Source organism: Lepisosteus oculatus, chromosome 16, assembly GCF_040954835.1.
Source record: "Lepisosteus oculatus isolate fLepOcu1 chromosome 16, fLepOcu1.hap2, whole genome shotgun sequence".
In the NCBI taxonomy this organism is placed as follows: Eukaryota; Metazoa; Chordata; class Actinopteri; order Semionotiformes; family Lepisosteidae; genus Lepisosteus; species Lepisosteus oculatus.
In genome coordinates, this window is record NC_090711.1 from 2,285,633 (window position 1) to 2,313,109 (window position 27,477).

Consider the following 27,477-nt stretch of genomic DNA (forward strand, 5'->3'; position numbering starts at 1 on the left):
TTGCTTAATTAGCAGAATATGTTTTAATGATCAGGTATTGTCTCTTAACAGCATTTGACAATCTTTTCCCGTTTCTTACATTGGATAACAGGGTTCTGTCCTAGATATAACCACAGAGCCCTTTCTAAGTCTGTTCCTCAAAAAAAAAAGTCAGTGATGTGCAGTTTTTTTATTCTAACATCAAATTAATGACTTTGTATCAAACCTTCATTTTAGCAGTTCACCAAAAGGAAAGCTGAATGTCACCATCGTTTTTTCTGGGCTTTGAAAAAATAATCTGTATAAAGTCATAAGGAGTAAGAACTGGCAGTTTGAAAAGAGAGAGACCGATTATGCAACTTGTGTACTAGACGGAATACTTTAGATATTACAAAATACAAGGGCCTTGATTACAAAACAGCACACATGGGCCTGAAAGGATTGAACTCAGGTGGCAGGATGTCGGTTCATCTTGTTAAGATCCAAGCTCCCCCTTTACTTCATTCCTAGTTCTCGGAGTGTGGTTTCTCCCAGTCTCCCAGTCAGGATCTCGTAGGGTGAGGCTGTGGACATGTCAGCGGGCCGTGACGGGGAGTGGATCCCTGGAACGTGTGGGGAGGACTAGGAGGCGACGGCTTCCTCGGAGAGTGTACAGCCGGGAGCTGGGCTGGCTCTCCCGGGGAATGCTGGAATGTTTCAGTGCGGGAAGCGGGAAGTGGAAGTGGCGGCCCTGTCGCTGAAGGAGACGAGCTGTGACCCCGGAGCGTGCTCGCGAGCACCACCGGAGAGCGCGCCCGCTCGAATCCCGCCGGGCTCCGGCGCTCTGCAGCCTCACTGCCGCGCGCTTCCAGGAAGCACGACCGCTGGTAGCAACAAGCACTTGTTTTGACGGTATTTCCTCTGAAAACTATGGACGTCGGTTCCGTGAGCCTGAGGAATGAAGACGCGGAGTTGAAAGCGTGGCGCGGCGGCGGTGGGTGCGGAGAGGCGTGCGGGGCGCGGGCTGGGCCGGGGGGGGCTGCGAGGCGCCCCGGCTCAGTCCAGGGTGCTGTTGGTCTGCAGGGGGGAGCGGTTCTTCTCTATCACCTCCCTCAGGCCCTTGCTGAAGTGCAGGTTGGCTCCGATGGTTATGAAGCCCTGGGCAGGGGAGAGAGAGAGGGCACGGATAAGGACAGGAAGTGGGGAAAAAAAAACAGGATCCAGCCCATGGGAATTCAGAGCACCTGAGGGCACGCTGCCGGCCCCAGAGGAGAAAATAAGCAGGAAAAATACTCAACCAATCCAGAACAGCATGGGAATGAGCTGATGATCCCAGACTGTGAAAACTGGTGGGATTAAAGTGCTCTGTGATTTCTCTTCTGCATGTCTCACTGCAGAGTATCCCCCCTTATTTTCACGCTCCCTGCCAGAGCTGATCTCTGGTAGTTGTCTGGTTGTCCTGAGGCCTCTGTTCACATTCGTTAAGATGTAGCTCCACTCCTGCCGGTACAATATTCTACAGCATCGACCGCCATGCGCTCCGCACCCTGAAGGGGGCGCTCACCGTGTGGTATTGGACCACTTCCTCTGTGAAGTCCATCCCCTCAGGCAGGGGGATCTGGACCCCCTTCTTGGTGCGATCTAGAAGCAGAGAGACGCAGGAAGAGGTTCACACACAGATACAGCCCTTCCAAGACACGCAACTGCATGCACAGATGCAAATACACACAGGCAGGGGTATACACTCACGCACACATGCCACACACACACACACACACACACACACACACACACACACACACACACATACAGGAGCACACCCTACACAGCAGTACAGGACATCCTTCAAGACAGAGATAGGATGTACAATTTACAGCTGGAGAAAAATAAGCGTGCATAAAATAGATCATTTTAAAAAAAGCTCCACTTATTCGTTCCAACTTTCAAACATCACCATGGTCGTGGGCAAGTTTGTGGGAGGCCTCTCGCGCTCAGAGTGGTCAATGGCGAGTCTCCCCCCAGCCTGCACTCACCATTGATGATGGGCACGACCACCAGCTGTAGGAGGGTCTTCAGGGGTCCCTGCAGGGGAATGAGCTGGGGGAACAGGACAGAGGACTGAAACGTGTTCCGCACCGCAGAGAGCCCCCCCCACCATCCCAGAACCCCCAGGACTGTCTCAGCTCCTACAGCTAGGAGGAGAGCCCCACATCCCAGACAGACTCCGGTCCTGGTCTCCCGGCACGGGGGTCTACGAAGAGCCGAGAGACACGGAGCCAGGAGAAAGTGGAGGTGCAGGGGTCAGGGGTCAACCTTGGTCCCTGTCAGCGTGGGGAGAGAACCCTCAAACGTAACCTCATTCCGGGGAGGAGAGCTGTGGGATGAGGTATTCTTTCTGGAGGGGAGTGATGCCTTCCTCTGTGTTTATTTGACCAAAGGGAATACAGTCACTTACAAAGCGGACCACTTCGAAGTGCCGCCTCGCTTCGGGAGCGGGGTTTCACCGAATACAAACGCACCGCTCTTGTAAAAGCCAACCGGTGCTTACCCTGGTAAGAGAAGGCTGACGTGCAGTAAAGCACAGTGAAACTGTGCTAAAGCGCAGAGAGGTAATGGTAGATCCTTTCAAAAATGGCAAAAACAGATTGAAATTTACTGTGGTCAACTTTCATAGGGGTTGCTTGCTCTGTCTAAGGGTATCTACCCTCCATCTGTGACCTTAGAACAGCTGTCAGGGTGTCCCCTTCATCTACTAGAACACAACCCTGCAAATCTAGAATGAACCCGATATCGTGCTGCATCTAGATGATTGGTACCACAGAATTGTGCAGTACTGATGTGTGCACAGGGGTTCTGGACAATACAGAAACAGGATACTGTGCATCAGACTTACCGCTAATGATTCCAAAGCAGACTGGTTAGAGTAGATTCTGAAGCTGCAAAAAAATAACAACAAAAGCGATTAAATGACAGTAAAGCAATGGAAGCATTTAAAAAAAAAGTAATGGTTTCAACACCGTCACAAGTCTCCCATCGCGGACAAATACAGAACATTTCTCCGACACTCTCCTACTCCTCACAGTGTAAATATCAGACTCCTGTAGGAGCACCTGCTTCTCGGCCTGTTTGCTTCCTGTGGTGCCTGTTGCTGTGTGGCGCAGACCGTCTCTATGCCGTGTTGACGTGTCCGCTGTCACGGCCGCGCAGAGTCCGACACGAGCCTCTCGCACACGCAGACTCACGAGTACCTCGGTGACACATGACCAGACACCAGCCTCCGCCGATTCCGACACAGGTATCGGTTAGTTATCCGATCGGTCACCTCGGCACCAGACTATTTAAGGCTTCATTCCCATCATCACGGGGCTCGGTCTTGGTTTGCCAGTGGAGCTCTTTTTCCTCGCTGTCACGCGCTTTCGATTTCCTGACCCTTCAGCTTCCCGATCTGCGTCTGTCACGACCTCAGCTAAGGATACAAGCTTTGGCTAAGTACAGTACAACCGTACAACCGGCTCTTTGCTAAGCCAGAGTTTTCGCCTTTTGACCAAGTTCCGCATAGGGTCCTACATTTAAGGTGGCTACGGCGATGTAACACCTGCCCTGTGCGCACTCAGAGTGGCCCGGGCCTGCACTGCGTCAGGCAGGGGGAGCGTACCGTCTCAGGTCCATGTGGATGGCCAGCTTCTTGCCCTTCATGGACACTTTGGCATTCATCTTGTTCTCCTGCGGACAGGGAGGAGAGCGTTACAGTGCAATCTCTGTAGAAGACACTACCGTACAGATGGGGTGAAATGCACTGGGCTGTGAATAGAATGGGGGTAGAAATTAAAGATCTGGGGGCAGACTTGAGTACAGGCAAGAAATTGGACATAAAAATAATTAAGCCATTAACTGAATAATGCTGATATTTGCTTGCTATGAGTAAAGCTATTTGGAAGAGGCAAGGGGGGGGGGCTATTGCCAGAGTATGTTGTATATTTATGGTCAGTTTGTACTTGACTATCAGGCATAGAATCTATAGACTGGCTGTGACCTTCCTATTGTGCTCTCTGATTGGCTGTGACCTCCCGACCTTGTGCTCCCTGATTGGCTGTGACCTCCCGACCTTGTGCTCCCTGATTGGCTGTGACCTCCCTACCTTGTGCTCCCTGATTGGCTGTGACCTCCCTACCTTGTACTCTCTGATTGGCTGTGACCTCCCTACCCTTTGTGCTCTCTGATTGGCTAAACATCGGTCCGTTCATTCAATGAATCGGTATCTTGATTGTAGCCTCACCATGGTCATGCTGCTGAGCTGGACCGGCGGCTGGCCCGGGGGCAGTGCCATCACACTGACCACTGCCGTGACGGACACCGTGGCCCCGGAGGGTTTGATCAGGCAACGTGGCGCCGCGGTCACCTCCAGCTCCAGAGAGATGGGGGCGTCCATCAGTGCTGGATTCTGGAGCAGAGAGAGGGCAGGACATCAACTCCACTCTCGCAAGCAGCAGGTGTGCATACCCCCCATTCACCAGCCTACACTCTCCGCAGGAAGGCTTGTACTAGGTCTTGTAGCTCCTTTCAAGGAAAGCATCCCTCACAAAGCACGGTACATTGAAAACCATTCAACTACAAAAGAGCTCACGTCACCAAAGCATTCAAACCTGACACTTGCAATAGAAAAACATATTAACAACGGTTGTGAAAATTTCCACTTTAAAGGGCCCCAAAAAGCAACATGACAAGCCTACAACTGCAACTACAGGCCAACATGCACTAGTATTATGCCTAGTACTATACCTTAATTGTAACCCTAACTGAATCTACTCTGCAAAACCCAGTATTTAGGAAACAAGACTCTTCCGGTTAGTCCAGGTCACCTCCCCGACAGGTATCAGCGTTGGGAAGGAGCCGGTGTCTGCAGTATCGCATGTCCTATATCTCGGAAGAGATTCATTCTTCTGGTGTCAGGTAGCACCAGACACTTACCAGCATCATGATCGTGCCAAAGTAAGTTGTCCTGAGAAGCATCTCTACATCTTTCGGCATCTGAAAAGCAACAGCGTTAAAGGTTTTAATTCACAATCTAATGCCGGACCCGCCCGACTGAGGTCAAGTAAACACTGCTGGGAGTTGAACGTGTTCTGTCTGTGGCATCAGGAATCTGCACAGGGCTTGCTTTGTATTTTCCTTATTTATTATGGGCCACTGGCCAAAGGCCAAGCATAAATAAACATCTTGATCTGGCTGTTGAGGTGTGCGCTATAGCTGAAAAGGCAGCATTCTCGTGGGACTGCTGCTGTTACATTTGGACCTTTTTAATCCTTCCCCCCTGAAACGTGCGGGGTCTGTCACCCTTAGCAAAGCCTTCGAGTCGGCACAAGCACACAGGCTGGACACAGGCAGATTTTGCTGTTATTTGAAAAGTGCTTAGGAGCAACTCCAGCGGTCCAACGTGCCCCTTGACCTTTCACCCATCAGCCTGCAACAGTAGAAACGCCTCCAATTTTCAGTCATGTCATGATGTCATGAGAGAACACACTGTGGCACTGCGGCCAGCCAACACACACCTGTGCTCCTGCCCTCGCAGAACCCCAGTGGCTTCACCCTGCGCTGGGCTCTGCCACTCGGGAGCCAGTTTCCTGTCTTATATATCTTATATCCACCCAGTTTGGAATCTCTGACAGCTGCTCTACGTCTGGGTTGGCGGAGACAGCCTCCGCACCCACGCACTGGGGGAATGAGGAATAGCAGACGAGCCCCCCCCCGTGCCCCACCCACGCTTTCGTCTTCCTGCAGAGCGAGAGCCACGTGGAGGAGCCCGCCTCTCGCCGATGCTGCCACAAGGCTGCCGGGGCACCTGGGAAACGGGAGGGGCCTGCGTTTGGCCCAGAGGCAAGAAGGGAGCTCCGGCCGACGGTTCCCATCCCTGCCCCCCCGGCCCGTGCCGTAGCCATTCACCGCCAGGCTGGTACCCGTGACGTGGCCAGGCTGCTCCCATCGGAAAGCGTGGCGATGCCTCGAGCCATGCCTACCCGGTCGCGAGCTATCTGCATCCTGAACACGCCGGCCTGGAAGTAGGCGTACATGCCGCTGTCAAAGAAGTACTCGGACAGCGCCAGGTACACCATGCGGTCAAACTCCCGGATCACCGGCATTGCCGCGTAGTTCACGATGGTGTCGCTCTCGTTGTGCCGATCGAAGAACATTCCCTGCAGAGCCACAGACACAGGGGACGGAGAGGTGGAGACGGGAGAGACTGTGAACTGATGTTTCTTAGAAAAACACAAGATCGGCTTTTTAAAAAGAAAAATCCATTAAAGGAGACTGGCTGGCACGGGTGTGATTTAAAAATGTATAAAAATAAAAATACACTTTGTAACTATGCAGATTTTCTTGCAGTAAAGTCAAGTGAATGGAAAATACAGCTCAGAGTGAAACAAATTTTAATTTATTTTCATTCTGCTCGTTTGTGAGCTGTTCAGGCAGGAAGAGGTGGAAAAATCTATACACTGATTAAGTGCCAAATTCGGACGGGTAAATAATGATCACACACATTACATCTGTTTGGTGCTGTGTGATGTGACTGGGGGGGGCTATGTCGCAGTTACCCTGAAATCCATATCAAGGCTGGCAGAGGTCACCTCAGGGTCACTCAGTAGAGAGTAGTCAATGCCTACGTAGTTGTCGACAGGTGTGCGCACTGCAGAGACAGCACAACAGCACAGCAATAAGAGGTGGAGCAGGCTACAGCAGGGTGCACTCACTACACAGCAAAAGATGACTTATGGCAAATTGTTTCTGTTCCTGGGACCGTCAGAGCACAACTCCCTGTCTTGTTCATGTTCTGATGCTACAAATCTCCCCCTAAGAAGAAGTAGGTCAAGGATGATGTACAGTATCTAAACTGTGCCTCTGGAATTAGGGCCACATGTGATTTTTGTATTGTTTTAATGCAATGTATCTATACATTTAATGCATTTAAAATGCATTGCATCTAAGTGATAAACTGAACTTATCGTATTTGTCTACATAACAGAAACAGGCATGTCACTGTGTCATGTCAATGTCAATAAACGCGGGGTGTGAGTCACTGTGGGTGCAGAAGGGAGAGCAGGGTGCCGAGGGGTGTCTGCAAAGCCTCACCCGGAACCGTGTCCAGCAGAGAGTTCATCAGGACCAGCCCGGCGTGGTTCAGGACAGGGCAGATCTGGGACACACAGACAGAGAGACCACGTCTTTTCACTTAGACTTACTCCTGGTTTTCATGCTCTGCCTAATTCTTAAAAGTGTATGGGTATCGGTCAATATTTCTCAAAACTCACGATTGGCAACCTATTGAATGTCAACAGGTGTGAGCCTGGTCAGTACCTGGATGGGAGACCTTCTGGGAAAGCTCAGGTTGTTGCTAGAAGAGATGTTAGAGGGACCAGTAGGGAGCCCTCACTCATCTCGATAATCATAACATATTCCAGGGCGTTTCTCAAAAAGAGTAGGGGTGTTACCCCGGTGTCCTGACCCAATTTCCCCCAGGCCTTTACCAATCATGGCCTCCTAATAATGCCCATCTCTGAACTGGCTTCATCACTCTGCTCTCCTCCCCACTGAGAACTGGTGTGTGGGGAGAGGACTGGCACATCATCCAGGTACGGCTACACATGGGTGGAAACAGTGGGATTCCCCATTACCTGTAAAGTGCTTTGAGTGGAGTGACCAAAGACGTGCTAATATGTGTAAGGAATTATTGATTAAGGATTTTAAAAACTCAAGTTGAAGTTAATTGAAAGCAAATATTGATTAGTGCCAGGTGAAGCTGGACAGAACTGCTTGAAGAACACAAAGCAGTGAAGGTAACTAGTGCTTCCGTGAGTCACACTGCCTCATGTCTGCTGAGGGCTCTGGACCCTGGACAGGCACCTGCGTGGGTCGGCCTTACCTGCTGGTTCAACAGGAACCGCATGCCGGTGGTCAGGAAGGTCGCCAGGAAGTCGTACACCCTCCTGCACAGAAAACACGACAGGGTCGGCAGGGTCGGCGCGCGGGAACCAGCCCTCCCGCCCTCGGAGATCAATTGGCTCGCGGTTGGGAATCATCCCAGAGCTGTCATGCTTCGTCAAGGGGAAGCATGACTCCTGCATTAGCCATGCACAGTCATTTAATAGAAGACACTGGCTGCCAGTTCAAACAGCTAAATCCTGGAGCACATCTCAACACACACACACACACACACACACACACACACATTCTGTATAGGGTACACACTCAAGCCTGGCTTCCTCCACAGTCCCTGTCCAACTCCAGCCACAACCACTTATTTCATCCCGAACACAGAAGTGGATATCACTGCTGCCTCCCATTCTGTGGACACCAGTAGGCTCTGGAAAGCCACTGTCAAGTAATGGGTTTAGGATAAGCAATTACTGGGTGGGTCGGTGCTAGGACTTAGCCTGGGCCTCAGCTGAAAAAATAAACTATTACTTAAATGAAGTGACAGACGTTCATGGGGAGACAGACGTCTCGCAGACTCAGAGAGCGGAGGCTTAACGCTTGCTCTTGGATTGCAGGGCGGGATTAAAAATAGCTACCCCAGGGTGCCGGAGAACTTGGCGCGCATTTTGGAGATGGCAGCGTCGCAGGAGATGTTGGAGATCTTGAGACGGCCCACGACGTCGCGGGACAGCTGTAGGGCCGTGTGGATGTTCACGCCCTCCGCCGAGGCGTTGATGGAGCCCACGTCATTGCTGAAGAGGTGAAAGAGAGAGAGACGACGCAGGCCGGTCAGGACACACCCCAGCTCGGACTCTGACCCAGAGTCGCTCGGGACCAGCTCCCACAAAACCCCCAGGCGATCAGAACAACTGATCAGCTGTGAATCTTCTTGATGCAGGAAGCTGTAAGGACTAGTAGCTCGTCAGCTTGTGAGATCTGATGGGCCCAGAGGCCTCAGATTCTCCTATTTATTGTTTTTTTTTATGGGTTTGAAAAGCTTCTTAAGGAGAACAAATGATTTTCATGATGAGGTCAGCAATGAAAGGACATCTCAGCCAACCTGTGGATCTTTTTTATAGCCAGAGTAAGTAAGAGTAAGGGCGTTACCCCAGCTTCCGGGCCAAAATTCCCATTGGCCTTTACCCATCACGGCCCCCTAATAATCCCCATCTCTGAACTGGCTTCATCACACTCCTCCCCACTGGCAGCTGCCAATATGGCTGCATATTGGTGGTGGCAGTGGGATTCCCCATTACCCGTAACCTTACCTGTAAACAGTGGAGTGTCCAGAAAAGTGGTGTATACTTACGAGGATACCGTTCTTATCTTTTCAACACCATAGACTCTGAGCCCTATGAATCTTCCCCTGCGCACAGGGGCAGGTGTCGGCGGAGCAGGAACTCACAAGAACCAGTAGAGGATGTGCCTCTGGAAGTTGAGGGTGATGGAGGAGTTGTGCACCTCGAAGAGCAGCCCCAGGTCCGGCTGGAAGCGCAGGTCTGCGTGGGTCAGGTTGAGCTCTGTGATCTTCACACTTTCGGGGAGAGGGGGACAGTGATGGAAAGGAGGGGTTCGGGGGGAAAAGCTGGGGCTACGCTGAGGCTAAAGAGACACAGTACTGGAGGCACTAATGCCAGAGGCAGTGCTGCAAGAGCAGAGCTCAAAGGCCCCCTGCTGCAGGCACAGGCACGAGACTGGCCAGGTAACTTCAAGGTCCTGCTCACAGCACAAACCGGATGGCTGACTGCAATTAGAACAGCGATGTGGCACTTTGCTTAGATCACTGAATCTTGTTTTTGTTTAACATGATTGATCATTCTGGCGAACTGAGCTTTTCTGCTTCCTCTCTGATGCCGTTTATCAGGTCCGTGATTTGTAGGACAGCTATATAACCAGGAGTGGCTGTTGAGGACTAATTCAGGACTGGACACACTATTTCAGGGGGTGTCCATTCCTGGGCCCCCGGATGGCCAGTGCACATGAGGGTTTTCATTCCAATTCTAATTATAAAAAGTGCAATAGCTGTTAGAACAGTCTACACCGGCTGGCTACTGACTTCGCTGGGACGGTTTAACAGCCTCTCCCAGCTCTTCAGGTGCTGCTGGCTGCTGTGACCAGCCCTGGGAAAGCCACGGGCACGCCGGCCCCCAGGGCTCCGGGCACAGAGCCCCAGGGGCTGGTCACGAGACCACGAGGGGACAGAGGCGCACGGGCATCGGTCGGACTCACTCCTTGATGGAGTACTGGAAGCGTCCTTCCTTGCCCTGCAGGTCAGGGATGGTGATGTTCTCCAGCTCCTCCTCCACGAACTTCAGGGTTTCCTGCCTCACTGCGGGGCACAGGCGTCAGGGGACACATGGGAAACACAGGGAAGGATAAGAACAAGGACCCACAGGGAGGGACCAGGTGGGAGTGGGGACAGAGGACAAGGGTTCACAGGGAGGGACCGAGTGGGAGTAGGGACAGGAGACGGGAGACAGGGGACAGAAGGACACAGGGAGGGATATAGTGGGGGTGGGAGTGGGAACAGGGGACAGGGGCCACAAAGGGACACAGGTAAAGAGATATTATATTTTACGAGGGAAAAAAGTGAATTTTGTTAGGTGTCACTAGAATTTCACAAAACTCAGCTTTCAATGAACAATGACTTTAAGAGCGTCTCACTGGCGTCTATTACCATCGCTGTAACTACGATTAATCGGTCTTACACATCTCGAGGCCCTTGGACGTGACCCGGATCTTGCAGCCGGGGGGCTCGTTGGTCGCCATGGAGACGAGGGGGAGCAGAAGAAAGATGGCGGCTGTGCGGGCGGCCATGGCGTCTCAGGGAGCCTTCAGCAGACAGACAGACAGAAAGACAAGCACACACAGCCGGGTCAGGTTCATCGGACAGGGGCTCGGCAGGGCGGGGGACAGAACGGCCCTCACAGCGGTGTTCTTTCTGACCAGGTCGGTCCAGCCCGGCCCGGACGCCCCCCTCGCCGGCGGCTCTCTGGGCCGCCCCGCAGGCGCGGGCACCGCGGGGAGTGACGCATGGCGAGACCGTCCACACGCTCACGGAGACAGGGGGGCTCTCACGGCAGCCCGGTCCTGTAATCACGCCGCAGGAGACGCTGACGGCGAGCTTTGTGCACAGGCTCCGGGACCAGCGACCTCAGGTCCTCACAGCGGAGGGCTGTGCCTGAGAGAAGAGCTGAGCTCTCGAGCAGCCTACTTACTTTCTGCAACAATCACGAAATCCTCTGGACAGCTTTATTATTCGCTTAACCCCCCCACTTCCCCAGCCCCTCCTCAACACGTCTACTGGAATTCAGTTTTCAAACGCCTGGAAAGAAAACAGACCGAAAACTAAATGCTCTGTTGTTTTTAGAGATTAGACATGTCCTGGGTTTCATTTGACAAAATGCTGGTAATGCACAGGAATATATTGCTCACTGACGGAACCCCCCCCAAGACATTTAACTGTTGATCTGCCCCCCCCCCCCAACAGCACTCACTCTCCAGGTGAGTCTGATTTGGAGTCTGCTCAGTGAGAGGGCGCTGCAGGTCAAGCTGTCCAGGCCTGGCACGTCTGAAAGGCTGTTGAGGAGCCTCGCTGCCCCCTGTGCCTCTGCGCAGGTGTGGGCGCTGGCTCCTGCAGCTTACCTCTCACACACGTGCACGGGCAGGCGTGACAGAGGACCCCCGCTGGTCACAGCTCGCAGGGCTGTGCAGCTTCACGCCCACGCTGGTCAAGACACGGTAAAACCCCCGTTTCTGGCATTTTCATGTGGGTCGTTTCAGACCCCACGCTGTGTCCCCCACAGGCAGTCCACTGCGCGGACAAGGCGGCATGGCCCCCTCTTCTCCTCCAGCCCACGGCCAGCTCGTCCCCTGCACCCGCACGGAGCTCTCTCCGTCTCACTCAAGGACAGCCAGAGAGACAGAGACCAGCCCGACACACTCCCTTCATCACTCCCAGAGCAACGCCGATGTGATACTGCAGCATCCGGGGGGGCTGCAGGGCTCTTGCCTTTCGCCGATGCGGCGTGGAAACGGCGCGTCCCAGAACGCACCTTTCCCGTCCGTCGTGGGCAGAATCCCGCGGTCGGCCTGTCTCCTGTCCGGCGGAGCCCGGGGCAGCCGGTCCCAGCCTTCAGTGCGCTGCTCTCTTTGTCTGAGGCAGCGGGGGGGGCGGGGGGAGAGCCGGCAATTGAGGAAGAAACGAGGCAGCGCTGAGCGGACAGCAGCTCCAGCAGATGGGGAACGCTCACCAACCCAGATGGTCTCTCCTGAGCGAGTGACCCAGCTCCCCCCCACACACACACACACACACACACACACTCTCTCTGCTTGCAGAGCCCCCATGGACAAAGGAAGAAACGGACACCGTGTGAATGTGAATGGCCAAGAACTCCCCCTCCACCCCACTCCGCCTCCCTCTCAAATCACACTTCTGCCATCCTGCTAGTTTCTCAGAGTTCCCCCCCATCCTCCCCCCCTCCTTAACTTAACATGTGCTGCTCCAGTAAACAGCCGTGGGGGAGGGGGGCTGTCCGCTGAGTAAACAAGGGATTGCTTCATCAACACTGTGAGCAGGTCCAGGCCTCGGGTCCTGAGCGATTCAGCTCACTAGTCCAGCATCTGTGGGTGGTTTTTTTCTCCACAAAAAGGAAGCAAGATGCTCGGGCCTGAAAGGTGTTGGAATTTGACAGATCATTCTTTCAACTTTGTTGGCCGTTTCCAGTTTGCTTTAAAAACATCTTGTCTGACGTGTGCACAGGGGTCAGGTCATTGTCATGAGAACCAGCAACCTCGTGTCCTGCCAGGCTTCTTGGCACTGTGAGGCGCTGATGGAGGAGGACAATTTTGGAACAACTCATTTCTGGGAATCTGGGAAAGTGTTTCAGGAACCAGAGGAGATGAGTAACACTGGTTGCCCTGCTGCTCTGTAGCTGCCCTTGCACATACAGCTGTCAGCACACAGACGGCATGCTCGGTTCAGACACCGAGCTATCCTATAAACACGCTTGGGTCACGCGGGCTGGTTCTGTGACACAGACACGTACACACACACACGCAAACAGTACAGACACCGGATAACAAAAACATCCGACAGTCACAGAAGCAGATCCTCTATTTTTTGACAGCATGGTTAAATTATACATTTTGCTGGGTTTTATAGGGAATGTTTCATTTCCATATGAAGATTGCCCGGAGAGGAACCCTATCATTAAGAACTGAATCTGTGACATGAGCAGAATTTTTCAAACATTTTATCTGGACCATAATCCGCCGGCACAGTTAAGTTAAAAATATTGTTCCTTAACCACTAACTGAAGTTATTACAAGAACTCTGATGTGCGATCATGGGGGATGGCGGGGCCTCGAAGGGGCAAGGGGTGTTGTGCAATGATGAAGGATGAAAGTGGACACAGCGCGTGCACACACACACACACAGTATCACACACATGCAGCATCAGTCACATAGCGTCTCACACACGCACACACAGCATCAGTCACATAGTGTCACACACACACAGCATCACACACACAACGCCACACACACAGACAGCGTCACATACAGTACACAATGGCTTGCACACACAGCAACCACAACATCACACACACAGCAGCACGCACACACAACCTCATACACTCATTGTGCGCTGAGAAAGATGAGCAAGGCTCAGCCTGTGTGACCACCTCCCTGGCCTGGACCGTGTCCATCTGATCCGGGGTCCGGAGACACACCTCACCCCAGGACACGGACCTGCCATGGGCGTCCTGCCTACACCACTCCTGAAGCTCCCTCTACCTTCCTCATATAAGTACATCTGGTAATGTAAGATAAGATAAAATCACTTTATTGGCCATATCCAATTCTTGCATTAGGAATTTGTCTTTTCACATACCCCAGCTTGCTCTCCATGAGACACACAGACAGAGTGAGAGAAGTTTGGGGTCAGAGTGCAGGGTCAGCCATTTATATGGCACCCCTGGAGCAGTTGGGGTGAAGGGCTTTGCTCAGGGGCCCAACAAAGTAGGATTCCTCAGCCAGCCACGGGATTTGAACCAGCAACCTTCCAGCCACAGGCACAGATCCTGAGCCACAGAGCCACCACATAGCCGTAAATGTATATTATGCATTTATGAAATCATCTAGCGAATATTTTAATTTCCTACCCATTTCATTAAAAATACACCAGAAGTCAGTCAGCCACGAGTTTTACGTAAAGCATATTGCATCTTAGAGTTCATTCCACATCCTTCGTTTCCTGTGAATTCCACTTACTCCCCACTGAATGCAGGCACAGATTTATCCAGTTAAAAACACACAGGTCCATGTTCTCCTTTATCCCTGTGGCCATAACCTTGCTCAACAGATGAATCTCTTGTTCAGGTACATGTGTATTGTTTGTTTGTGTGTCTCCTTATCTGCTTCTGTAAAATACGTTGCCCCTTGGACTCCTGGAGATCATGAAGACACTCTCGCTCAGACATGTTTCTGCCCCTCAGGAATCTGACGGACAGATACAGATGAAGCTGCACATGATTAACACACTTCATTCTTTGTGCTAATGATTTCTTTTCTTTCCCCAGAGACTGGGGAAAAGCGCCTGACCTCTGTACTCTGGATTTAAATGATCCTTTTTTAATTAAAAAAGGACAGTAAAAGCCTCACTCAGTATTAGTCTAGAGTTACGCAAGATGATATTCAATCTTAAATACCAAGGCAGATTCTGAATATTGAGCAGCGAGTTGGAACATAGAAACCTAATTTCAGTTCTTTCTCGAAGGGTTCCTGCAATCCTGAGTTTTCTCTTTAATTGCTAATTAATTTGGCTGAAACTGTTGCACAAAGGCACTGACACTTAGACCCATTTGCTGTCGTGCGTTGGGCGTCCTATCAGCACAATCGAGGCCAATTAACTCGATCAGATAGGTAACTGAAGACAGACCAGCAGTGTCTGCCCTTGGATCTGAACCCACAAAGTTCTACTGGCAAATCCAGAACCCTCACCCCTGCTTTTTTGCTATCATTTCTCTCTCCACCGAAGAGAACAGAGCCAACCCGTCTCGAACAGCACAGCGTTCCTGCCCGCCTGACGGATCCTGCCGGGTTTTGACCCTCATTCAGGCTCCTCAGTGCCATGACAACGCAGCCTTCGACTAAAGAAGAGCTGACTCAGAGCAGCTCGGGCTCCGTCCGGACTCACTCACCTCTGCCAGTGCCATTGTGTAGGTGTACCACAGCAAGCCCTCTCCCACTGGCAGCTCCAAGGCTGCAGTGCATTCTGAAGGCTGTCACCTCTGCGCACAATTGTTTCTGCATCTCAGATGTTCTTATGAAATGTTATTTTGAAAATATTTTCCCTTTCACCCGACAGGGTTACACAACAGATTCAAAATACTTACAGCGTACTATTGGCAGGGAAGTCTTGCTCAGCGCTGGTAAAAACTTTTCCTTCAGCTGTGGGAGTTGATTTACTGTGAAGTCTTGTTAACCGCCTGGTGCTCAGATTGGCCTCAACCCAGATGACTGAGAACGATGAGGTGGTAGCAGCAGAGTTTAATCCCTCTCTCTCTCTCCTTTGCTCTGCCTCTCTCTCCCTGCTCTCTGGAGGACCTGTGTTTATATAGGCTGGGTGGTGAGGGGACGCGAGGGGTGTGGGTCTGGGCTGATCGAGTCGCCTGAGTTTGTGTGGTCACCATAATGATGGTAATTCATTTTCTGAACATCAAGTCCTGGCAGAGCTCCAGAGCTCTTCTCCCTCTCCCTGTCTCTCTCGTTCTCTCTCACAGGCCCCAGTTTTTCACACGTCAAGTGTGCCGACGTCAGATCGAGAGAAGGTAGATTTGTGACACTGGGGTTGCTCTGTGTTGTCTGAGTTTACGATCTGCGCGTCCGCTTCAGTCCTATTCAGACCCGCAGCACCGTCTTCAAGATCATTCGTTTATAGTAATAAATACCCTATACAACCAGAGGAAATCAGGAATCTAAAAGGAGTAAAAAGACAAGAATTAATACAAGATACACAGGAAAGCTTATACAGAGCATGGTTTAACTCTTTATTGTAGTTTGAGCTCTTGTCTGCTATTTTTTATATTTACCTTGTGCAGCAGCATTAGCACATCATAGCTTGGTCTCCCCTGGTCTCTGCAGATACAGAGCATGGCCAGGCCTGGTCAGTGCTGGGATGGGAGACCTCAAAGTGAAACCACAGTGCTGTAGTATGTGTGCTGGTGGACCAGTAGGTGGTGCTCTTCCCTCTTGACCAGAATTTCCAACCGAGTGCTGACTGTAGGACACTGTAGGGCCATTGGATGAGATATTTAATCAAGGTCCTGATCTCTTGGTCATTAAAGATCCCATGGCACCTTTTGAAAGAGCATAGCTGTTAACCCCAGTACTCTGGATAAGGCCAATCTGAGCTTGTACAGTCTGGCCTCCCCCAATTCCACCTTAATTAGGAGACTGGGGGTCAGTGGGTGTCCTTCTATACGTAAAGCAATTTAGGTTCCCTGGGGATGAAAAGCTGTGTATAAAGAGTAAAGTATTATGATTACAGCTTGTATGAAATCCATTACTGCTTAAAACAGATGTCCCACTCATCTTTTCTTCGAGCCCTCCAGGTATAATACCATATATAGGATCAATAATTCCTATTTAAAGTAAAATGGAATGTCATTTCTCCAGGCCAGTTACAACACAGAGGGACCTGGTTTTCCCTGTGGGTGAACTAGCCCATATAATCCTTTAATAATGGAGTGGTATGTTAACCACAGGGAAAACTAGGTACTTAATTATTTTGACTTCGCTGTGCCGGCACACGTTCTGAGGAGCGTGTCTGGTGCTGACTGAGCTTGCCGGCCAGGCTGGAGGCCGGTTGTCCTCACGCTGCCGGCGGGGAGAGGGAGAATCCGCCAGGACGCACACCGCAGCCGCCTGGCACGGGCGCACGCCCCAGGGAGGGGGGGAGGCGCCGCAGGGATGAGGCAGGCCGCCTCTAGATTTGGGAGTACCGTCCCAGAATAGCAACGGAGCCGGGAGAGATGAAGGGGAGAGCGGCGAAGCCACAGGCTGCTCCCGCCCAGAGCGGCTCCTCTGGGATCTGTCCTGCGGCTGGAGAGAGCTCCCTCCCCGATGCTGCAGGGAACTCGCCCCCCTTCCCAGTTTCCGTAGAGCTTGGCATTCCAGAGGCCGGGGCTCTGGGGCAGGGAGGAGGGTGGGTGGATAACGGTGGGCCTTTCCTTCCCTACAGGTGTCCTGCAAAAGCCAAAGCCCTTTGATCCGGGGCTGCGTTCACCGAAGGGCAGAAACAAGAGCAGGCAGGAGGCGGGAGCCTGGCCGCTCCAGGGCTTCTCGCTGTCGCCCCCCTGTGGAGCTGCGTGCGCTCGGGCAGGACTTCGGGATGAGCGATCTTCGGCCTGCCAGGTGGAGGCGCACTGCAGCAGCGGAGACTCCCGCTGGCGCCGCTCCCGCGGGGCTGTGTCCTGATTAGAGGGTTGCGATGATCTGAAGAGATGACTGCACTGCGAGGGGGGACGCCAGCTCCACAGCTCTGTGAAAAGACAGGATTTAACCACGTACCGTTCGTTACCCACAGGGGCCACATTCATGACTTAACCGGGGAGACATTAGTGCAATCAATCGCCGCTCCTTGGTTTGCGGAAATGCTGACTTGCCTGCCTGCTGTTGCGCGGCGCCTCTCAAAAGGGCAGCTTTCAAGCCGGTTTTGCATCGTTTTTCTCGGAATGTCCTGCAGTAAATCATTTGGGGTGGAGCCCCACGCAGCGGCAGGACACACAACCTTTACACAACAACCCCGGCCCTCGGGGACAGCCCCCCACCTCACAGTCAGACACCTACAATTAGAGACGCCCGGGACTCCCAGTCTCCGCGCAATTACCTCCTCTGTAGACGAGGCAGGTGGGATGAAAGTTAAGAACCAAAATAGAAAAGGCAAACACCTGCAAAAAAAAAAGTGTTGTCTGTGTTTAAGATTGGTCATCTTGACAATTAGAGGTGGTAAGAGCATGCACATTCACAAACCTAAGTCGCTATATTTAGCAGATGCACAGCAGGACTCGCTAGGAGACGTCCGTTCTGGTGCCTCAGCCGTGACAGAGGGGCAGGACTGAATGACAGGGCATGTGCTACAGAAAGAACCCGGTGTCTGTTTACCAGCGCACACCCGGATCAAAGGGGGAGGAAATAAAACACAAGATCCATCTCAATGAAGCAGGATCAGATCATGATCTGTTATTGAACCACAATTCTCATTTACAATCCTGACCTGGCCAAGAGGTGCCACCGCAGTACTGCACATAAGATACAGAAGTGAAAGAAAGGATGAAAGCAAATTGACCAAAAAGGACAGAACATAACTGGGCAGGGCAGTGTTAACGAGCGCTGATCTCAGGGCGAAAGGATTTCTGTCACATCTCGGGGCTTTTGTGCTATTTTTTTTAGACATGCTGAAAAGCTTGCGGCTGTGAATGTGGACATTGTCAAGGGCAGCACCAGCGACCACCCTTGGAATGACTAATGTGTCTTACAGAGAGAGAGCTGGTTATGGGCTGGCCTGCAAAATAAGAAAATACACGTTTGAGAAACAAGGGCTTCATGATAAATGGTTACCCTGTTCCCATAGATCACATACCGAACTGGAATAAAAATGTAAAAACTCTGAGCATGTTAGAATAGCACAACGCCGTCTGTTCTAGTTGAGAGAGAGCCTTACTTTTAAAGAGCCCATTTTTTCCAGGCAGCTCGGATTCTTTCGTCAGCCAGTGACAAGACTTTTGCGCAACGGTGCGTCCCCTGGTGGTCTATAATCCCTCAGCAATTTTGTGCCGTGGTCCAATACAAACCAGGGGAGCTTTAAAAACAAGCCGTGCGTCACAGCGCCTTCAAATCAATAACAATGACAATATTTACAATATTTCGCTCCTCGGTCTGCGGAAGGAGCTCTGTGGAGCTGCCCCTCCCCCGGTAGGATGTATATTCGGGGATTTGATTTATTTCAGCGAGACATGTCGGTCTACTCCTCGAGTAGATCGAGTAGGTAACTGCGTCAGCATGCGTAGGCTGCAAAGGGACAAGTACAGGTTGAGTACATCATTCTTGAGTATATTTACTCAATGCTTTGCCAAGGGAAACGGCCGCCTAGGAGGACCGCCAGCGACTGGGACCAGACTCCTGAAATTCATTACGCAATTTACTTCTCTAAATAATTCATCTTGGCATCGACTTGTTCCCAGAAAAAAAACAAACTTGTTTTTTTACCCATGCTACTATATTGTTCGAAACCCGAGTAGGTACGCACACTATACACATCAGTAAGAATATTCGTGCACGTCTGCTGATATGGCCCTTAGAAGACATACTACTGCTTCTCCCTTTTCATCTTTTTTCCCCAGTGAACGATGGAAACAGGAAAGCAACAATTCCTTCCCCCCTTCCCGTGCATCGAGATATTATTCTCCCGAGGCATGAGAGCTACAGCCAACCACCATTCAGTAAACACACACCTTACCACCCCCATCGCCCCCACTGCTGTGACGCAACGGGGGCAGCTAATGACAGAGGAGGCGGGGTGTTTACTTTCGCAGCAGCCAATGGGAAGCGGGAGTCCGACCGACTCCCGCAGCCAATCAGCGCCGCGCTGCCGTGCCCAGACCGAGGTGGGCAGCGCGAGGAGCCATAGCGGGTGTGGCAGGGCAGGAGGGGCGCGAGCCGCCCCGCTTGCGTACTCGGGACCGGCGTCGCCGGCTACCGGTTTTTTGTTTTTAATGAAAAACGTTTTCAGTCCTATTGACTGCTTGGACGGGATGACTACCGGTAGAGTGATTGCCAATATCGGCTTCCTGCATTCATGGCACACTTTTTAGGCGTTTAGGTTGAGGCTAAGGATTATGCAAGTCTGAGAAAGCGGTAACTTTTTCCGAGCCCCTTCTCGACAAGAGAGCGCTCAAAGGTTGCGTATGTGCATCGACCTCTCAGCTTGAATCCACCCCCAGCTTAAAGTCCTTCATTTAAGCGACGTTGAATAGCATTCATTCATTCAGGTGGACACTGACACGGTGATGACTCGGCTTGTGCTTCGTCACTCTCGGCGGCAAACAGGAACATCGCATGGGCGAGAGTCAAGAGTGAAACCGACTCGCGTGGGGTCTCTGTCGTTGGGTAACGCGCTCCAGCAGGCTTCTGCCTTGCAGAACAAGCGGGAGGGGAAAGATCCACACAAGAACTGATCCCTGGTTTAAAACCCAGCAAAAGGGAGAGTTCTCTCCCATCCTAAGGATCTTAACAAAATAAATGTAATGCAGTGTTGTTGTTGTTTTTAAATGACTTTTATTAGGTTCACTTAATTGTTCACAAGTTGACATTACAATCACGAAATCAACACTTAAGAAACAAAGTTCCCTTTTTTTTCAGAAGGCATTTTCTTCAAGAAGCGAGTCCCGAACGTACCAGGTTCGTTAATTAAACACTGAGCATGGCTTAGATATTTGGTTGCCACTTACAACAACCACAAAATGTACAGAACAGCAGCACACTCGGGGACAAAATATATGAAACAAACATGAATATACGTTTGTACAGAACCTACACTTACCACACTTTCTTGTCCAGTGATCACTTCACAAAAAAAACACGATCAGCGATATCACAGAACCTGCGGATCCCTAATCCTGCTTTTGGTCCAAGTTCTTATTTCAGGCAAGCTGATCTTGGTCTTCTGCTGCAGGCTTGATCTTAAACGTGCTTTCAGCTTTTACGCCTGAGCATCAGAACGCTTCTCTGTCAGGAGTTAGGGGGGTTTTGCGGCATTCTTCACACAAGATGTTGTGAGAGCAAGCAGGGTCTCAGCTGAATAACGAACCCACAACACCGTTTGCAAAAGCAGCGACGTTAACCTCAGCGTCCAGTCTGAATTCCACTCGAGGGTCGTCCAACCTTGCCTCCCTAGAAAGCCCCCTTTATTAAACTCGGGGATCAATATCCTCACTTCTGTACGGATCTGCTATTCAGCGAGGGTCCTGGTGGGTCCCCTTCATACGTGCCGAGCCTCTGGCGTTCATGTAAGCCAATAAGCCCGGCGATTAACTTTAAATGAGCTCGATAAGGCATTTGGAAAAAAAAAAACGATTTCACCCTTACATTAAAAGAACGACGAAGAGCGTCTTATACGACAACAGATCTGCATAGCTAAGGACGTAAAATCTGCAAACCGCACATTCACGACCCTGAGCTAGCGTGTCAGGGAGAGCCGCTCCGGACACATCCAAGATGGCCGCCGGCTGCGGACACGTCAGCGCCGCGGCCCCGAACGGGCTGACGCATGCGTAGTGCCCGGGGCCGGGTCCCCAATACAAGATGGCGGAGACGGTGGGGAGAGAGAGGCGGAGGCGGGTCTGGATTGAGCCGAGCGAAGCCTATACCGGATTCCCAGCAATCCTCTCAAAGGTAAGGGAATTACCCCCGTCGGCGGGGCAAGGTGGGCACGGACAGGTGGCGGAATGCACCGGGTACCCGCACGTCCGCTGCGAATGTGCATGTCTGGTCTGCGCGCTTCAAAAACAGGCAAAGTTCGCTGCAGGGAACGCAGAGCCTCCAGTTTGGGCGCGCTCGCCATTTTGTTTACAGCTTTCCGTCCTCCCCACCCCCCTCCTCTCCCGCCTCCCCACACCCACCCACTACAAGAAGTGCGCGCCTTTAAAAAAAAAAAAAAAAAGCCGGCGGTCGGGTGAAATTCCGCCTCGTTTCCCCGTTTTCTCGCCACGGCCGGGCGCCGTTGTCGGTTCTGCCCCCCCGGCCAGCCCCGCCAGCCCGCATTCGACTCCGTCTCCTACCGCTTTTCGGCCGCTTTTCCCCGGCTCCCCCGGCGGCCGCTTCCTTCTCCTTCTCCTCCGTGTTTGTTTTCGGGCGGCTCGAGCGCCTGGGCGGGCGGCGCGTCCGGCGCATGCGTACCTGCCCCCGCGCTGCCCGCGAGCCGCCGTTGTGCTGGGAGACGCGGCGGCGGCGGCGGCCGTCTGCGCAGGGCGAAATTAATTTTTTTTTTTTGTGGGGAAAAAAAATAATAAAAAAACACACACAAAATCCGTCTAAACGTGTCGCTCTTCGGCGTTGTCCTGTTCTTAATTCCCTCATCCCACCGTGAAGTGTCGAAGCCCTCCCCCCCTCCTCCTTTAAGATCTCACTGTCCCTCTGCAGGAGGAGAACTAAAACCCAACGTATGAATGTTTGTTTTTTTTAAAAAAAAAAACGTAATCAAGCGTTTGCCCGCTAAAAGAAGAGGGAGGAAAAAAAAAAGCCCCGCATAAAATGGAAAAACTCGCCACGTTTCATTAAAATAATGTCTTTAATCAAGTTTCTTTTAAAATAAATTCGCGAACTACTTTCTTTTCTTTTTTTTGGACGGTTCCTCAGCCAGCAGCAGCGTTGTTGACAGCCTGCTTTCTGGTGATTTTGGTGTATAAAGTAACCACGGCTGCTCAGTGTTAAAAACCTTGGACTTTATCGCCCAGACGGCATTTATTTAGTCCCCCAAGTGTAGAGGAGATGTCTCAGTCGAAATCTTTTAGTGTAGGACTGCGATTACCCTGTCAAACCCCCCAAAATCCCTCCGATCCGCTGTTAAGTACCCAGCTGCTTTCGCAATCCCGTCATGAATTAGCTGCAGCTCTCCTAATTGACATCAGCGCCACAAAAAAATAAAATAAACATGAAACATCCTGATGGCGCGGATCCACATCGAGCACCGCCAAGGGTTACAGAAGTTCAAGATCTGGCCGTTTTCTTACGCTACCGAAATTTCCGCTCTCTGGGTCCGCAGGACTGTATTACACCATTAAAACACGCCTCGCTGCCCATTAACGGGTACTGGTTTGTCGGTGATGTCGGGGTGAACGGTGTCCCCACGATTTCGCAGTTTATAAAAAGCTCTTGGCTCCGTTTCGAAACTGGGAGTGACGCTATGAAATACTTAGATGTCGTTAGAAAGAGTTGACCACACTCGTCCTCTTTGTGGACCATCTTAAGAACGTTTAACCCAAAAAAATGTTTCACAACATTTTAATTGTAATTAAAATTAATTGTAAGTAATTTAATTGTGTAAAGTTTACAGGTCAACTTTAGTAGGGTTCTTTAGTCCTCTGTTGAAATGATTATATTTCAGTATAACAGTGCATTATATTTATTTTAGTTAATTTCTAAGAATTCACATTGCTCACAGTAATCTTGCCCAGTTACTGTTGATAATCGCAAATCCTGCACTAACTCCCCCAGCTGTGGACTCATGTTCGGTGTGTGTCAAAGAGGAGTGGTGTTGAGTGTTTAGACAGTTTGAGACAAAGTCCAGCCAGAAATGTCATTAGCAGAAAGATGCTCATTTCTGGAGAGTGCTGAAGCAATCCGGAGTTCATCCTGGAAGCACAGGCAGGGCTAATCTTCTTTGCACAAAGGGTGGTGGGGGTGTGGAACAAGCTCCCCAGCCCTGTTGTTAAAGCCGATACCCTGGCTTATTTCAGGAAACAGCTGGATGAGATCCTTGAATCAGTTAGCTACTGACTACCTGTTAACAGGCTGGAGGGGCCAAAGAGCTGTTCTCAGCTGTCCAGTGAGGCTTCAAGTCTCATTTGAGGCAGGAAGAGTTCTTTGAAAGCCATTTCAGAGCAAGTCTTCTCTGCTGCTGTAGTGCCTCGTGACTTGGGAGGTGCGCTCCACGCCACTAGTGGGTCCTGAGATAATGCCTGTGGTTCCTGCAGCAGGTGTGAAAAAGGACTAACATAAATACAAATGCTGGTTTAAGTAAATACCCGATAACAACCTGCAATTCCGGAATGAAGGCATTAAACCAGTTCCTAGTTCCTAACAGTGTGCACAGCTGTTCTAAAATGTTTACAGCAGACAGCATGATAGGGGAGGCAGGATGGTGATGCAGGTGTGAGCATTGCAGCTCTGGCACCTCGAGTTCAATTCCGGGGGTGCTGTCTGTGTGGAGTTTGCATGCTCTCCCTGTGTTCGCTTGGCTTTCTTCCCTGTCCCCCCTGCGATGGACTGGCATCCCGTCCAGGGTGTATCCTGCTTTGGGCTCCAGCTTCCCCGTCACCCTGAAGTGGATAAAGCCGTTAGAAAGTGGGTGGATGACTGCGTGTTTAGTGCATGTTTTCATTGAGGTTAACAGAGCTAGTTGCAGTGTGTAGTTGTCAGCGTTTCAGTCCCACCGGGTCGCTTAGTGGCGCAAATTTCTTCTCTGGACTCCGCCAATGGCCTTACAGTTCCAGAGGTACAGCTGGCACCAGGCTCAAGATCAGTGAGAGGTGGGTGGAGGAATAGATCATTACTGCATTGAGTGCCATAGCTTTCCTTGTTCAGTACAGCACAATTTTGGAGACCTGCAAAGCTGTAGAATTCCGCATGTTGGTTTTAAAGCATGTGAAATAAGGAGCACGTTTGCCAACTCGCCCTAAAGACCTCAGTTTTACCAGTGGCGAGTCAACATTTTCAGCTTTATACGTTGTGCAGAGTCGTGTTATTAATGTCTTAGTGTGTCAGACACTTCTGGGTAGTAATAACCCGTGAAGGGGTCGAGGAATTTGTCCAGTAGAGTACTGAGACCTCCTGAGACACGCCACAGTGGATCCAGGGAAGTGCAGCTCTGTGAAGAGGTGGGATGTGGTTGAATTCCCGGGGTTGGGAATGGTCCTCCATGGGTGGTCCATCAGTCAGCGTTCCTGTGAGCAGCCCATGTGTCACACCGGGGGTTCATGTGGTGGTAAAAAATTAATTTCACTCGCTCCTCCGACCCTCACCGTAGTACACGCAATCAAACCACTGAGCAGGATAGTGAAGACGGCCAGCAAACGTACTGTGTACGACAGATACAGCTGTCAAACCTCTGCTTCAATCAGACAGCCCAGAAGGCCAGTATAATCACTGACTCTCATGACCACCCCTTGCACAGGGAGGCTGAGCTCCTTCTGTCTGAGCGTCAATTAAACTACCCAGATCCAGGGTTTTACTTTATTCCCACGGCTTTTAACCTGCTTAATTTGAACAGTCGATATATGTAGAATATTCTACATTTTTTTTATACATCATATTTTTTCTTCCTTTCTCGCCATACGTGTGTTTCTGATTCTTCGACGGGTTCGTGTTGTGGTCAGCGATGTGCGTTTTGTGCGTCGCGTCTCTCGCCTGCCTGCAAAGCAGACGTCCCATCCGGGACAAGAAGAGATCGGAAGGAAGGAGTCAAGACCTCTTCCCCCCTCACTTCTCCCTCTCTCGTGTCTCCTCCCTCCCGCGGCGCAGGACAGATGAGGAGAGATGGCGAGTGAGAATCATGGAACGGCGATGGCGGACTCCGCGTTGGTCATGTCCCCCCCGGGCTCCTCGGCCCAGGGGCAGCCCCTGTCACCCTCTGCCAGCAAGCCTGGCCAGGAGCTGCCAGGTGAGGAGGGCGTGGGGAGGTGTGGGCGTGTCTCGGTTCACTCCCCGCCCGGCGGGTTTGTGTCCCGCTGTGTCGGCCGTGACTGCAGAGCCCGTTGCCAGATCAGAGCAGGAGTGAACAGCTGCGGCTGGACACCTCTGGACACCCCTGGGCCGATGCAGCAGGACAGCCCCCATCCTGTAAGTCTTGTAGATCACCCCGAGTCTCCTGTTTCCAATGACTGGGAATGCTGGTGGGTCATCGAGCCGTTAAGCCTATTTGTTCTATTGCAGGCCTGAAGGGGGCTCAGATTTCTTACTTATAATAATAAACTTTATTTTAAATAGCGCCTTGACAAGTGGCGCTCTACAGTAAGAAAAGAAGTACACACTGAGAGGAGACGGCGTGATTAGACTGCTGCAGTAAGGGTTTGGAACGCAGTAGGAATGTAGGGTTCAGACACAGGAGCAGTTCAATAAAAGCCCTTTTAAAGAAGGAGGTTCTGAGTCTTGATTTGAAAGTGCTCAGGGAAGGCGACTCTGTGCTATCCTTAACCATGTGATATCTGAGATATCCTTAGGGATAGAATTCCGGAGCTCTGGGCCGTAGCAGGAGAAGGCCCTGTCACCACACCATCTGGACAGGCTTGCGGGACAGACGTTTTCTCCCTGTCACCTTACAAATCACTGGCGTGATATTAATCAGCTGAAATGATCCCGGTGAAATTTCTTAGGGTTTTTTTTTTTTTAAAGAAATTTCAAAGTGCAGGGTTGACGGTTACCTCTAAAATGTCCTGATCTGGGGGCTTTCCAGGATCAGGCCTCGGAGAATCCTGCTGAAAACCATTCCCCCAGCCCCCCGTCAAATATCGCCACGTCCGTGCCTGTTTCGACGTGTGTTTCGATGTCCTTAGAGGACAGTCCTCCACCTTCAAAAGAAATAGCAAATGTCCCAGCTTCTCAGTCTGCTTTCTGCTCCCGCAGCCCTTGTTGCAGAGAGCGTCTCTCTCCAGGTGTGCTTGCACAGCCCCGACAGGGCTCTGTCCCATTTGCCTTCTACTTGTACCGCCCTGCCCCACACCCCTGCCCTCGCCCCCCGCCGCGGTGGCAGCCCGGGCCGGCGGGGCCTGACCGTCGGCTTGTCCGCGTGTGCGATCCTTGCAGACGAGCTGATCCAGGCTGGCTGGTCCAAGTGCTGGAGCAAGAGGGAAAACCGGCCCTACTACTTCAACCGCTTCACCAACCAGTCGCTGTGGGAGATGCCGGTGCTGGGGCAGCACGATGTCATCGTGAGTGCGGGCGTCGGGGGGGAGGAGGGGGCCCACACACGGACACGGAGCGTTTCATAGCTCTCTGTCCTGGCTATGGCTGAAGAGCCTTTTACCAGTTCGGAGCAGGAATGGCCAGCTGCAGGCCTTCACGTCTGGACACCTCTGGACACCCCTGGGCTAATGCATGTTGCCGAGGTATCAGGCTCTTGTGCTTTGCAAGAGCTCTCTTGCATCTTTTGCCACTGAGAAACATTAGGGGACACTTGTTACTACCAACGTTTTGTGTTTTATTTGAACAAACAGCCTTGCCGAACGGATGTTTACGGCTCATGCATGTGTTGCACTAAGAAGGGGGAGGAAGGGCGCCAAGGGCCCGAGGTCCTGAGAACCTGCCCGTGTTAACGTGAGCTGTCTCCCCGGAATTTGCAGTCGGATCCACTGGGTTTGAACGCAGCCCCGGCCTCGGCAGAGGGAGGAGGGGTCCTTGCTGACCCCGGAGTGGGCAACGGGCAGCGCAAGAGACGCCTGTCGGAGGAAACCACGCCAGGGGTCACCAACAGCTTCAAAAGACCCAAGGTGAGCACTTCCTGGCTCGCCGTCTGTGGGGTGACTCAGGCTCTCCTCCGAGATGAAATTGCAACATCACCTGAGCGCCCAGCCTATTCTATTGAATAAAACTGACTTCATAGTGATCTTGAAGAACCTGAATGAGCTGGTTAACTGGCAGAGTGAGATCTCTCGACCTCTCAGTTCCAGAAGAGCAGAACTGATGGAAGTGAAAGTTTTAACACTCTCCAAAAATGATGATGTTCTCTGGCCGATGCGACAAGGCTGAAGCTCCTTTTCCTCTCCTGAGCTTCC

General features: G+C 51.6%; 2 protein-coding genes across 9 annotated transcripts in view; one reads left to right on the plus strand and one right to left on the minus strand.

Moving 5' to 3' along the window:
- On the minus strand, positions 1 to 21,881 carry pltp (phospholipid transfer protein). Of its 6 annotated transcripts, XM_069179559.1 has the most exons (19): positions 21,769 to 21,880; positions 16,021 to 17,471; positions 15,325 to 15,906; positions 11,982 to 12,082; positions 10,635 to 10,758; positions 10,156 to 10,255; positions 9,332 to 9,460; positions 8,523 to 8,678; positions 7,874 to 7,937; positions 7,084 to 7,147; positions 6,549 to 6,640; positions 5,973 to 6,149; positions 4,927 to 4,986; positions 4,235 to 4,399; positions 3,614 to 3,681; positions 2,852 to 2,894; positions 1,992 to 2,055; positions 1,523 to 1,599; positions 1 to 1,116 (listed from the first exon to the last, which is right to left on the minus strand). In XM_069179559.1, the coding sequence occupies exons 5-19, from the start codon at positions 10,741 to 10,743 to the stop codon at positions 1,015 to 1,017; spliced, it is 1,470 nt and encodes a 489-aa protein (XP_069035660.1). In that variant the 5' UTR covers positions 10,744 to 10,758; positions 11,982 to 12,082; positions 15,325 to 15,906; positions 16,021 to 17,471; positions 21,769 to 21,880; the 3' UTR covers positions 1 to 1,014. The 6 variants fall into 6 exon arrangements, with proteins under 6 accessions (XP_069035660.1, XP_069035659.1, XP_069035663.1 ...); XM_069179558.1 differs by lacking the exon at positions 11,982 to 12,082 and having other exon boundaries at positions 21,769 to 21,879; XM_069179562.1 differs by lacking the exons at positions 11,982 to 12,082; positions 15,325 to 15,906; positions 16,021 to 17,471 and having other exon boundaries at positions 21,769 to 21,881.
- The window catches only part of pcif1 (phosphorylated CTD interacting factor 1), an 18,772-nt gene continuing 11,900 nt past the window's right edge, over positions 20,606 to 27,477 (plus strand). The window contains exons 1-4 of one of the 3 annotated variants that reach the window (XM_015365098.2): positions 20,606 to 21,382; positions 25,229 to 25,367; positions 26,330 to 26,634; positions 27,046 to 27,192. In XM_015365098.2, coding sequence (XP_015220584.2) covers positions 25,244 to 25,367; positions 26,330 to 26,634; positions 27,046 to 27,192 — 576 coding nt within the window. In that variant the 5' untranslated portion in view covers positions 20,606 to 21,382; positions 25,229 to 25,243. The remainder of the gene's footprint in view (positions 21,383 to 25,228; positions 25,368 to 26,329; positions 26,635 to 27,045; positions 27,193 to 27,477) is intronic. The other 2 variants (XM_006639724.3, XM_015365099.2) reach the window with 2 other exon arrangements.